Source organism: Manacus vitellinus, unplaced genomic scaffold (genome assembly GCF_001715985.3).
Source record: "Manacus vitellinus isolate BGI_N305 unplaced genomic scaffold, ASM171598v3 scaffold_76_pilon, whole genome shotgun sequence".
Classification (NCBI taxonomy): Eukaryota; Metazoa; Chordata; class Aves; order Passeriformes; family Pipridae; genus Manacus; species Manacus vitellinus.
Window position 1 is genome coordinate 2060863 of NW_021940796.1, and position 13962 is coordinate 2074824.

Sequence of the window (13962 nt, forward strand, 5' to 3'; positions counted from 1 at the left end):
CAACAAAAAATCCCTTCAGTGGCTTTTTAAGTGTAGCTCCTACAAGAGACTGCCTGACACAGAACAAACCAACCTGTCTCTGGAATGAAGGCACTCCAAAAAAATCTAAGTTTACACCATTTGTAGGTGAACAAACTGCAGCTCTGAAGTGCTCTGAGCACCTCTTGTGCCAGAGTGCAGGCTCTGCCCCTCCCCTTCCCCGGGCTCCCCTCCTGCCATCTGCTTTTTAGCTCTTCACCAAGTTTTTGCTCATTGTGTTTCTATGACACCGAATCTGAAGGAGCAATTGTTGCCTTCCCCCACTTCATGGAATTGTCAGGGAGAAGAGGAGGGTTTGCAGAGCTGCAGGTGTCCCAGTTTTCATTTCACAGGATTTGCAGACCAGCTGAAAATTTCTCTCAGCTCCTCAAGATGAGTGTTTTGATGCCAAACCTTTCAAACTGATCTCAGGTTTACTTCTGGCTGCTTTAGCAATCACCACCAGTTGAGCAGCACCCCCTGCCCTGCTGCAGCATCTCCTGGGGATTGTGCTGCAAACCTCCTGCTAAATATCCACAATTTTCTATCCAAGTCCATTTTGGAGACTGATTTTTCCCAGTTTGCTCTTCCAGACTCTCCATTTAGGATGGGTGGGAGGTGACTGGAGCAGGTGCCCCTGGCAGGGGGTTGGATAAATGAGGTGGTTTGTGTTCTCTCAGTGGTTATGGCAAGTGAAGTGTCTAAAATCCCAACTTACCGGCCTGGGCAAGGACAGATTTGCTCCATACCAGTGGTAAAGTGCTCTCCAGACTGGTTCTGGTACCATCACATAGTCCTTTCCTTCCACCAGCTGTGGAGATCTCTTTAACCTCCCCCCCTCCATTGTTAGTGAGGCAGCCTTGCAAAAAAGAAAAAAGAAGGGTTTTGTCACATCTCAAATGGAAAAATCAGTTTACAGCCACAATGATTTTAGTTCATGAACACAGAACACTCTTTAATAATTAAAAAAACCTTCTAAGTAGCAATTAGCAACTGCTTTTCATGCTGAAAGATGGTATTTAAATGTAACTACCAACATGCAAGTTTCCTTATTTACTATTTCTCTAAAAGCCTGTCCAGAATAAAATTCATAATGTGTTTCTCTCTTGTGTCACCCCCTCCAACAACTTTGGATGGAGAAATCCAATCCCTGCTCATCACTGATGGTGCTGGGCTGTGTTTCACCTTTCACTTGCACCAACATTGCAAAACCTGTGAGTTTTACAATTTAGTTAATGGTCTTCTGTTGTTATGAACAGCAATAAACTCATCCTCAGATGGAAAATAACAAAGTGCTTCATTATCAAAGTATTTTACATTTAATGCTGCAAGCTGTGTTTCCATAAATACCTTTCCCAGTGTAAGGACATCTTGAATGTTTCTTCTCTCACAAAACACAAAGTAGCCTTAGAAGTAGAACACAATTTTTTTCCCCCTCTTAAAATAAGAGTAAGAAAGCCAAATTTTGTTCTGTGACAAAGCAGGGTTAATTTGGAATTAAGACACCAGCTGACAAAGCTCAACACACAAAAAGCTGTGATATCAGTAACTAAACCAGAGTTTTCCTCTCTTCACACTCACCTTCACTGGTTCCTGTGTCACCAGGGGCTGGTTGTCAATGGCTCCTGGTTTCTGAGGGTTAAGCTGGAGCAGAGCATTCCCATTGCTTCCAAGGAAACACTGGTTGTTGTTGTCTGAAGTGTTGTGCTGCCTGGCAAAGCACACCTCAGAGCCTGGGCTCCCAGGGTAAAGGGTGTCTGCAGCAGAACACAGGGAAAAGGAGAATTTCAGTTCAGGATTCCCCAGGATATAAAGGAATGAGTTACACTCTCTTTTTTTGTTGTTGTTGTTGTTTTGTTTTTTTTTTAAAAAAAGGTTGTTCAAGTTGGCTGTTCCTTACACTGCAGTTAAACATGCAACTCTTGCCAACCACAGAGGGATAAATGTATTATCTATTATTATCTAACATCTATCTATTATTACAAAAGGTAAAGGAGTGGATAGATGAGCTCCAAATATCACTTACAGGCTTGAAACAGGAGGTTTGTGTGAGCAAATGGTGTGGAGCATTTGCTTGTTGTCTGGATGTCTGAATATCAAACTCCTGAATGTCTTACATATAAAACTGAATATATATGCAATAATGCCTTATTTACTTTTCCTTGAAAAGGCAAATGATTTTATTCTGACAGAACCTGCTTTGGTCATGCAGAACACTAAATCTAAATGTCAATTAAAAAAAAAAAATAGAAAAAGAACATTTAAGCTAAAACTTGTCTTCTCTTCCTGCCCTTCCTTTATTTTCCCCAAACCCCATCCCCCAAATTCATCAGAGCAACTGATCTAACTTAAATTGAATTCATGATTTTAAAGTACCAGATGCAACATTCAGCTGTCTCACAAGAAAAAAAAAAAATTATCTCCAATTCCCACAAGACCTCATTGAAACCCATCACTAAAATCTCCTCTTTCCCAGAGATGGCTTCAGGATCTGCACAAACTCATTCAAATATAAATCACACGTCCTGTAAAACTACAACTGTCTTTTTCCTAATGGTTTTTGCTGGTTTTTTCCTCTTTTTGGTAGGGGAGGTCATCTCATTGCATGGCAGAGTGCAGAACCAACCAGGCACCAGCTTAAACAACTTAAAGTGAGGACAATCCAGAGAGAAAACAAATGATAAGACAAAAAAACCACCTTGAAAATAATTCTGGAAACTACTCAAAGCAGCTGAACTGCTGTTTAAAAAAGACTAAAAGATCCTAATGATCCTCCAAGTCCTAAAATCCAAAGTGAGTTATGTTTTTAGCTGGAGGGGTTCCATGCAGGGTGGAAGTTTTTTTCAAGAGCTGTTGTACATTAAAGCTCCAAGGAAATAAGGTGCTTACTGCTGCTGCTGGACTCTGAGGCTTCTGAGGCAGTAGAAATATTATCTGAAAACTTTTCTTCTGTTGCACTGTAGTAATTAAGACCTCCCACTTTGTCTTCTCCCTGTTCTGAGGGATTGGCTGGAGCAGCTACGAGGGAATTCTTACCTCCACTCAGGACAGATGAAGGCTCTATCACAACAGGCTTTGCATCCTAAAATGGGCAGAAAAGTGAATTATAAGCCATTATCCAAGACATGGCAGCGAGAACAACCACCAAAATTCACTTGGCACGTCACACAAGCTTTACTCAAAATCCTTGCCACACCTACCAGTGAAAACTCTGCAGGAATGAACAGGCAAAATTGTTCAATGGATGGAATAAATCCTTCTGCACAATGTGAAAATTGAGAAATGCCAGAATTTTCTCTATCTAGATACACAAAAATCCAACCATTTCAGACAGCTCTAATTACAGACTATAAATATTTGAAGATCTGTCCCTGCTGAATTTCACATGGTTAAATGAGAACAGCAAGCACGAGAACAAAAAACACATTCCTTCCCCAAACCTGCAGCATTTTCACAGCAATTCTGAGTTAATGGCCTTGTGCCACCAGGCAAAGGATTAGGGATGAAATCCTTGGCACATCTGAGCACTTACACCAGGACAAGGATCAAATTACCTGCTATTTCAGGCATTTAAGGCATCGTTTGTCCAATTCATTGTGCACAAAGAATAATTGTCATTACATGGTTTGTTAACACACACACTGCAGTTTTCTGAGTCCTTTCAGTTATTTGTTTTTATAAAACAAAGCAAATACTCATAGGATTACTTATGATGATATAAAACTCCTTTGAGAAGTTTATTTCACTTGTTTAACCTGCAAACGATATTTATCTCCACCTCAGTTACATTTTATTAAATTTAATTCTAGTAAATGCTCTTTCTTCTGTAAGATTCACAGTGAACATTTTGGAGGGTATTAAAGAGCACCAGTGACTGTCAGGTTTCAGTAGGATTCCTTTGATCACCATCAGGTACTGGGGCTACTTTTCACATTCTCTCTAAATCAAATTATAGCAATTCCCTCCTGATTTGCCCAGAAAATGCCCAGTGTGTGTGTTTGTCCCAACTAAAGCAAATTTTTTATCAAATCCAGATTATCACCAAATGGATCAGAAGACTTGAGGGAAGTACTACTGTTCTGAGAGGCAGGAATGAGGGAAGTAATTATTTGCCACCAAGAGACAGGAGATGCTTCATTTCAAGCATTATTGGTAAGCAGTTGTTTGCTCCACAATATATTTCCATCAACACGTTCACAAACAGAAGATATCACTTATTCAGTGTGGATTATTATAATTATACTTACATATTTGACATATTCTTTCCACTGGTGCCACCAGGGCATGGCAATGAGAAACCAGTTGTGCCCTGGCTGGAGGCCATACCTGCTCTCTCTTTCTAACCAGCCTCTGCACACAGAGAACATGAATTGTGAGCTGAAACAGGGGACTCCCAGTGCTTTGGAAAATCAGAAAAGCTGACTCTGAAACGCTGGAGGTCCTGAGGAAAACACACACCTGATAATCTGTCCCTCCTCCTCCGGGGTGGCAGGTCTGAGCCCCAGCACTATGTGACACACCTGCAAAAGGAAAGGTGTCCTGGTTAAGAACCACACAGCAAACAAAAGCAAAAACCAGCTCCAATGGGACTTTACAGCTTTTTTTTTTTTTTTAAATTATGCAGCAAGATGAACTAAAATTGAAATAAATAAAGAAGTGTTTTGAGTTATGAGGTTCACAACCCATTCCTGCTGTTAAGACAAAGACACCAAGAATGTCAAATGCCCCAAGAGGTGAACAGCTGTCATTATTTAGTTTATTTATGTAGTTTATTTATATAGTTTATTGCTATTACATTTATCAGAGTTTATACAGCTTATCATATATTGTATTATTTAGTTTCTTTCTATAGTTTTCATTCTTTTCAGGTCTGAAGCCCATGCTGTGCAAGATCCCAGGACTGACACGGATCAGACACACAAATTAAGATGCTTGGATGTACTGGAGAGAGGGAATGAGGAACTGGGAGAGCAGAAGCTGTTGGAAGAGGATAAACTAAAGGCTAAAACAAAATGGAAAGGCGAAAAATGGGGAGAAGTGGTTATATCTAGGACTTTTTAGTTTTGAACCAAACACAGGAGAAAAAGCACCATCTCCTGGGTGGGGTTTTATTCCCAGGAGAGGACAGTCCCAAGTTTTGCTCCTCATACCAGGATTTACAGTCTTATATCTCCTTTGAGGCCATCGATTTGCATCTCATCTGGAGATTTCTCCATAAAATATCTTATTTAAATTTATATTGCAGTGAGAGAGACCATTTCACATTCTGAATGAAGGAAAGGTCATTAGCTGAGGGGAAAAGCAACAGATTTTCCAGCACCCACAACACAGCTGGTCCTGGTGTTCCCTTCTAAATTCATCCAACACCGAGCTAATAGGAGATTCATCAGAGAAAGCAACCCCTCTGCAAACAAAGCAATTTGTTGACAAGCTTTCCGAGATGCTGCACTCAGAATATTTGGTTTTTGTCTGCGGATGAGACACAGCTCAAACGCCCAGACAAATCAATGGCAGGCTCTGCCCTCCCTGTGCCTCACTGATACAGCTGTCAAAAAAAATAAAAATTAAAATGAAAAGCTGAAGTCAAAATACAGCAAAACTGTGCCAGGAATTAAAAAAAAAAAAATATTGTAAATGAGGCTCCCAGTGAGCAGTGTGTGACACTGGGGATGTGCAATCAGCACCAGGACAGATTTATTACAGGTTCAATATTGCAGAGATATTTGTTAGTTCATCAATACTAAGTTATGATGGGATATTTCAGGCTAGACAGGTCAAAAATAAAGGCAGCCCTTCTTGAGAAGGTTGCAATGTAAGCAAAACCTGATGCAATCAGAGATAAAAAGAATCTGAAGAACTTTCTGGTGTTATTCTTTCCAGCTGTGGCCTCAGAATACTCTCACTCAGTTTAGCTGCCCTAAAGTTCTTGGAAAAGTGTCATTCAAAATGCAATTTATAAAGTAGTCCTGGGTCACAAGCAGGAGAATCAGCATGTGCTATTCAGGTAGCTTTTTGCCATGACTTTATTAAAAAAAAAGCCCAAACCACAGTTTCTCTCTGATTAAGTATTTTTCTGCTACAATCTGACCCTGTTACTGTTTAAGATTCACTGGGAAGATGGGAATGAAGCCCACTGGTTCTCCTTGGCCTTCCCTGGAAGAACTGAGACTCTCAAACAGGGCTGGAGGTGAATTTAGGTGAATCCTAAATTAGGATTATTATTATCATTATTGAAACTCCAAGTATCAACCTCTACAGAAAACAGGCAAGGAACAAACTGCAGTGCATGAAAATACTCTTTGGTTTTTTTTTTCCCCTGCATAAAGTGAGCCAGAGCTAAAATATGGCTTTTAAGGATTTAGAGAAATCCAATTCAAGCTCAATTAAAACCAAATTCAGCACATACTTAATCCTCAGCTGCTGCAACAGAGCAGTGATATGATATCACAGCTTCCAAGGGCTGCCTCATTAAGGAAGCAGTGAGAGGCACCTCAGAGGGCCTGAGCAGAAAATGGAAAGGGAAAGTGGAAATGGAAAGTGGAAAGGGAAACTGGAAAGTGGAAAGGGAAACTGGAAAGTGGAAAGGGAAACTGGAAAGTGGAAAGGGAAACTGGAAAGTGGAAAGGGAAACTGGAAAGTGGAAAGGGAAACTGGAAAGTGGAAAGGGAAACTGGAAATTGGAAAGGGAAACTGGAAATTGGAAAGGGAAACTGGAAAGTGGAAAGGGAAACTGGAAATTGGAAAGGGAAACTGGAAATTGGAAAGGGAAAGGGAAACTGGTTGCAAAATCTAAAGGGAAGGAGTGAGAGATTTTTCTCCTTTCCTGAGTCACCTCCTTGGTGAAGATTGGCCACAAAACCCCTTTGAGAAGTCAGCCTCTGTCTGATGGAAAATACCCCTGCTGATACAGCTGGAATTCCATTTTCTGAACACTACACTGGGTTCACTTTAACAACCTGTGCTTTAGGCATCTCCACCCACTGAAAGGAACAATAACCAAGCTGAGAATCCTCTGTGAGGGCAACTGAGCTGCAAAGCCACAGCCCCTCGTGCCTGGGCTCGCGCGGTAGCGCTGACACAAGTGCTGAGCCTGCACCTCATGGCCATGCAAGGAGCTCAGGAGTTCATCTCCAGCACTGTCAAGCTGAAATTTCCAGTAAACATACCTGAAAAAGCAGATTTAAAAACTCATTGGCAAGTGAACTCTTCACACTCCAGATCTGGTAGTCCTCCAGAGTGAGGTGTCCGAGCTGAGAGGGAGGAGGAGGAGGGAAGGGGAAGGAAAAACCATCAAACCATTGAGTTCTAGTAAAATGCTCATTAAATGTCTCACACCAGACAAGACTTTCATCACACAAGTTTGATAAAAACTAGCATCTACCACTTGGATAATAGAAGCTGATCCGATGAAAGAAGAAAAATCCAGTTTTAGCACAAAAAACCCAACCCAGAGAACCCAAAAGCTTTGAGAGGAGAGGATGAGCTGTAACCTCTGCTCCATCACTCAGATTTCACAGTCACCCCCTGCATCCATTCAGACCCCCACCATCTCCCTCTGTGGGTTGGGAAAAACCAGTTTGGATCATCCAGTGTTTATGATCTCCCCTAACAACACAAGTCCCATTAATTGTGAACCCCCCGCCCAGTCAGAGCAGTGAAACACTGCCCAGTGTCACTCCTGCTTTCCAACCATCCAGGGGTGGGATCAATCTGATTTTTTATATGGTAATATAATTCATAGCCAATTTTCCAGCAGTGGCAGTTGCTCTGCCTGCTCTTACAGCCCATTTTCTCCAGAGTTCACCCAGGTCAAAGCTAACACACAAAAAGAGGTTAAATAATTTATGTAATTACTGCACCATCAGCTCTTTCCAGCACTCCATTGATGATGCAACTAGGAAAGATATTCTGAAGACTTAAGTCATTTTTTTTTAACTCTTTGTGGAATCAAGACTGCTGGACACTTGCTTACAAATTACCTTTTTTTAAAAAAGTAAACAATAAAACCCTCAAAGGATGAAAAGAGAGAGAAGCCACATATTCCACTGCTTTGGCAATTAAAGAATTGCAATAAAATATCTGCCCACCACTTTGTTGGAGCCCAAGCAAGCAAAACAACTACTCAAACAAGTAATTAAGCATTTCTAGGCATTCTTTACAGTTTTCATAAATTATTTATAGTTTCCAGACACTTTTCCCAATTAGTGGAGCAGAGGATGAAATAATGGAAACAACTCTGTTGTTCAAGGGTGATAACTCCAAATCTCCTCACCCCCAAAAGCAAGGACATAATTACAGATTTACACCCAGCTCACTCTAAAGCACAATATAAACTAAAAAGACTTTTTGTTGTGTGTCAGATCCCTCCATAATTTCACAGAGGCACATTCCAGCACAGGAGGATAATGTGTCTTTACACAGCATAAAATAGAAGTTAAACTTATGCTCTCTTTTTCATAAGATCATTTTTAACACGAACCAAAAGAACAGTTTCTCCAGGCAAGCATCAGATTTAAAACTGGTGTTAGTGATACACAGTGCAGGCTTCAAATTCATTTCATCTGGTTATGTATTTTTAGGTGAGTTTCATATATAAAAATGGCTTATAAAATTCAAACCTCTCACAGAACAACGTGGTAAATTTTAATGGAAAAGTGACGTTTCTTGAAAGAGATTCTTTTATTGACCCGTCTCTGCTCTGAAGAAAGGTTTTACTTCCTTACAAATAAACTGAAGATACAGGGGTGTAAAAGTGACAAGGAAAGAACAGTAAATTCCTACCTTTGTGTTATCATGGGTATGCAAAATATCTTCTACGATCTCAGCCAAACCCATGTCCAGCTCCTTAAACAGAAGGACAGGAAACCTGAGTTAGAGTCTCCCAGCACTCTCTGAAGCTGAACTCAGAATAAAAATGTAACTGTAAGGGATGCTGATGATAAGTATGTAATTCAGAACTGAGGGCTTCCATAGCTGAGGTTTCTTTATGGGAAAGAAGACATACAATAATGAAATGGTTCTGCTTTGGGCAGGTCAGAGCTGTGCAAGGCAAGGCACACCCAGTTATCCACCTCCCTCAGATCAGGGAGGTCAGGGCAGCCTGTTCAACGTTCCCATTCCAGCTTTGGAAGGATGGCTTGAAGAAAGGGGAGGAGTAAGAAGTCAAGCACAACTCACGGGTATTTTATCCGTCCGATTGTCCTTCCACACCTCCAGCAGAGCCACCACCATGTCCCTGAGCTCCGTGCGGGACAGCACCCCGTCCCTGTCCACGTCAAACACCTTGAAGCAAACTGAGAGGGGAGGAAACGACTTAGAGCCACTCAACAACTCTCCTTTTCTACCTCTTGCAGAGTCACAAGAAGCTGATTTAGTGCTGGCAGTGGTGATGAGGCAGGATCTGTGTGTGGTGGGGAGGAAGTGGAGCAGCTGTGTTTAATAAACTGCAATCTAGATCCCTGCAATCCTCTGCTGTGTTTTCTGCTGTGACAGAGCAGGGAACATATGTGCATCCAGAAACTTCCAGGGAGTGATGGCTTTTGAGTTGCAGCAATATGGCTTTGGGAAAGGAGGGGACAAAAAGTGTCTCAAAACACCAGAACCTTGCAGGGAGCCAGCTGAGGACTGGGCAGTGAAAAGCCACAACATGCTGTTTTAGCACAAGACAATCAAATAGGACATTTGGTTTATATTATATATAATGAGCAGGTAAGTGTTTGCACTTTATTGAGATACACACTTCTGCATCATGATGCAGAACACTACAAAAGAACTTCGGAAATATGTTTTTTTCCCAGTTTGATAATTTATGTGAAACTACTGGTAAGTTATAAAATATACAGAATTAGGTTTAATCATCCTTTATAAAAGGAAACATTGATATTTAAAGTTCCTGTAATTTTTTTAACTTCCAGAGTCTGTCAACCTTTCCCAGACACACATTTGTTCAGCGGGAAAAAAAACCTCTCAAAATGTGAAAACAACTAAACCTCAGACTGAAAAACTCCTCTAAAATTAACAGTTAACATTTTGCATACTTACACTTCTGTCTTTCTGCCAAGGGTCCCCTGCAACATGCTGAGAGCCCACAGGAAATTTCTTTAAAATCTATGTGATTGTCTCGGTTTTCATCAAAAGCATTAAACAAACCTGCAAACCACAAAAGCATCTCCTGTTACAGCACCTGACAGTCCCACACTCAGCATTTCCAGGAGGGGTTAATGGGTAACATTGGCAAGGAGAAGTACAAACACTTGTAATTTATTCTTATTAAGTGTAATAAAGACAATTAAGCAGCACTAAGACCATTTCAAGGTGAATCAGATCGCTGGTCAAGCCAGGGTTGGGGAGGGATCAGGAATTCTGATTTACAGGGAACATTTGAACCAGCATGGTCAGGACAGGCCTCTTCCCAAAGGCTAAGGGACAAAACAGTCTCAGATGCCAAATGCCTTCACTTTTCCAGTGTGCCTGGCAGAAATTCCTATGGAAATCACTGAATTTCACTGCAAATTTGGCCCTCAGGAGCTTTAGTTAACAGCCTTCAAAGGACTTATCAGTTCCATTCATTCAGCACTTATAACCTTTTTTATCCCATGTTATTTTTTTTTTAGCAGCAGTGACTCCACAGAAGCCATAGAATGACCAGAAACCATCCAAGCTTCCCCACAGCAACTGTGGAAATTTATATCACTAAATAGATAAAACACACTTAGGAACAAAAGAATATGGGGATAAATCCCTATGGAATTGGACATAAGCTCTGGTTTTTTTTAACAGTTTGCATCCACTGCAGATGAATTTCCCATTTTCTACTTGCTTGTCAGTGAAGCCAAGCATTTGGTGACAAAAAAATTGCCACTCCTGGACTGCAGACAAAAAACTTGGGTGCAAGTGGAACGTTCCTGAATGTCCTGATGTGCTGCAGCAAATGGCAACTGCACAACTGCAACCTCCAGTTCTGACCAGAGTGGCTTCAACTGGACAGACCAGTTGGGTTATTAATAGAAATATCAACACACAAACCTCCTGAGTGAGTGTCCTGAATTAAATCTTCCTTAACTTGCACTGTTGGGGAAGGGTCTCTCACTCAGTTTGTTGTGACAGAATCTTAAGGAACCCAGTGAAAAATTTTAAGCAGCTACAGGGCAACTTACACAGAAATTTTACTGTATTTCCTGACAACTCCTAAGAATGAAACATCACTTCCCTCATCAGTCCAGATTTCCCAACAAACAGGGATTTCTCAGGCATCATTTCCCACTTCCCAAGAGTCAGGACCCAGCGGAACGATCATGTCATCGAAGCCTAAAAGCCATTTTAGAACAGGCCCAGTTTGAAGCCGTAACATCTGTCAGGATTTTGTGTGTCCTCCTCACACTCCTGATCCCATTCCATACCTTCACTCAGAGATGGATGAATTGGAGGGGAAACCAAGGGGGCAAATGTTTCTAAGTCAAAGCGTCCCGTTCTCGACTGAGCCTTCAGCAGCCAGTAGCGCTTCTCCAGGTCGATGATGTCGGACTCTTCCACTGCACAACCAACAAAAAGAAATCAGATTTTATCTTCTTTATCCACAGAACCTTCTCACCTACTCCCCAACAAGGAGTTCAGCATCAGTAGCACCATCACAAGTGTTTAGAGATACAGAAAGGAGCTTTTCCCGCTGCTGAAGGTTCCTGCAGCCTCTTCATTCTCACCTGTTTCTTGAACAGGTAGTTTATAAGTGCAATATCTTATTTTCCCAAAATATCCAGTATTTAAACCCTCAAAAAGGAGAGTAAAGTAGCACTTTTGAAAAATCTCAGATCTTTTAGGAAAAAATAATGTGGTACTTGCCTCAATTCTTCTGATACAGTAACAAGGTTAAATTTTAATGCAGCATTTTAACACTATTCAGCATTTCCCCCCAAATTAAAAAGAGTTTGTTTCACATTATTATTTATACTATAGAATCATTTAGAATCCCACTCAACGTTAGGGAGTGATTACACAAACCCACAAGACACTTTATGCAGAGGAACTCATAAGGCAATTTAAAGAGGGAGGGGGAAAAACCAAACCCCAAAACCAATTAGCAAAACAAGGTGCTAAACAAGAGTAAATAAAATTAGCCAGAGGAAGGACTTGTGTTTTCTTTCCAAACCTCATCCACAAATGCTGGTCTTATGCCTGATCCTTGAAATTAAATATATATAAATATATATATATATATATAACAAGATTAAGTTTCTGCTCAACAATACTTTTAACCTTTTTACATATGCAAGTGTGTCACAACACTGCTTTAGGTCAGTGCAAATTAATTGGTGCTCAAATAGATGTGTAATGACAAAGCTGTCTATATTAAGCACCACTACGTGTGATCTCATTCCCAGATGGTTCTGAGCCCTTAAATCCACGCCAGCTTTCTAATAGGTTTAACTTGAGCTATTTGGCCTGGTTTAGTCTAGAGAAACAATAATAATCCTGTAAGGCTTAAGAAAAGAAGAGCTCCCCCCTCTAAAAACTTATGTGTCAGATTGGAAATTTATTTCTTTCTTATCCTGTTTCTGTTATTAGGAGTTTACTTAGAGTAGTAACTTAGGGAATTCACAATAAGTTGTAATACCCAGCACACCATTTGATGCATCAAAACCTACACAACACCTCACCCTCAGCAGCAGAAAGTTGGGGAAAATCTGAGTCAAATGCAAGGAGTTGGAGTGGAAGGGGTTTGCATCTTCCTGTGAGGGATTTTTAGCCAGAAAAGTGACATCAGTGCAAACACGTCCCTTGTGCTCTGTGCAGTCACAGTCAGACCCTGGGGTGCAGCTCTGGGGGTACAGCAAGGTGACCCACCCCAAGCCCTGCCTCCCACCCCCAGGGAGGGCTGAGTGATGGAGAACTGGAATGTTCCATGAAATACAAGGAAATACAGCACCCCCAGGGCGGGCTCAGCACCCCCAGGGTGGGCTCAGCAACCCCAGGGCATCATTTCCAGCTGCTGCACTTGCACAGTGACTTAAGAGCTGATCCAGAAGAAAAACTGATTTCCTTTCTCCTCTCCCCCTCCTTCCCAGCTGGATCAATTCCCTGCTCCACCATCTCCTGGCTCCTGGTTGTGTCGTGATCACAAAGTCATTTGGGTTGGAAGGGACCTTTAAGGGTCACCCTGCAGGGACACCTTCTGCTGGATCAGGTTTTCAGAGCCCCATTCCAGCTGGTTTTGGATGTTTCCATGGATGAGGCATCCACCACCTCTCTGGGCAACCCCACCACAAAAAATTTCCCCCCTATATCTCTCAGTTTAAATCCATTACCCTGTATATTATCACCACAAGTCTGTCCCCAACACATAAGGAAGCAATAATTTAAATAAATAAAGGAACATTATTCTGCTAGAAATCAAGAAAGAGAAATAGCTATTTCTTTGAAACATCACAGCCCTGATACCTTAGGGCTGCCACAGACATGAGCAGAGCAGTCAAGTGATGGAGAACTGGAATGTTCCATGAAATACAAGGAAATACAGAAAGGCACCCAGGGGATGTCTCCATCACAGTGCCTTGATGATTTAACAACATGCTTCCCCACAACAGCCAGTGTATCAACACAGGAGACAATCTACCCAATCAAATCCACTTTTCCTCAGTCCTGTCACCTCTCCAGGTGTCAGGGGGTCACAGCAGGGACAGGAGAGCTCACAAGAGGTGACATCCCAAACAACTGCACTGCCATTTACAGATGCACAGCCCCCTCACTGCTCTGATCAGCAAACACAACAGCACCATTTGTGTGCTCCTGTTCCCTTGTTCCCTCAATCACTTTGTTCCCTTTTAATCCACCTTGTAACAAGGAGGAATAACAAGTGGGGGAGTTGCACTTCGTTCCTGAAATGATGCAACACCCAGGATACTCCAAAACCTCAAGGAAGCTCATCCTGCCCTCGGTGAAGGGTAAATC

The 13962-nt window shown here is 41.5% G+C and overlaps 1 protein-coding gene across 4 annotated transcripts in view; it reads right to left on the reverse strand.

The window, feature by feature from the left end:
• USP32 (ubiquitin specific peptidase 32) overlaps positions 1-13962 on the reverse strand; it is a 66300-nt gene that overhangs the window by 16048 nt on the left and 36290 nt on the right. For 2 of the 4 annotated variants that reach the window (XM_029964631.1, XM_029964630.1), the window contains exons 6-15: positions 11418-11549; positions 10060-10167; positions 9196-9311; positions 8800-8862; positions 7185-7268; positions 4477-4538; positions 4266-4368; positions 2908-3100; positions 1600-1775; positions 737-877 (exon numbers count right to left, since the gene is read on the reverse strand). In XM_029964631.1, coding sequence (XP_029820491.1) covers positions 737-877; positions 1600-1775; positions 2908-3100; positions 4266-4368; positions 4477-4538; positions 7185-7268; positions 8800-8862; positions 9196-9311; positions 10060-10167; positions 11418-11549 — 1178 coding nt within the window. The remainder of the gene's footprint in view (positions 1-736; positions 878-1599; positions 1776-2907; positions 3101-4265; positions 4369-4476; positions 4539-7184; positions 7269-8799; positions 8863-9195; positions 9312-10059; positions 10168-11417; positions 11550-13962) is intronic. The other 2 variants (XM_029964633.1, XM_029964632.1) reach the window with 2 other exon arrangements.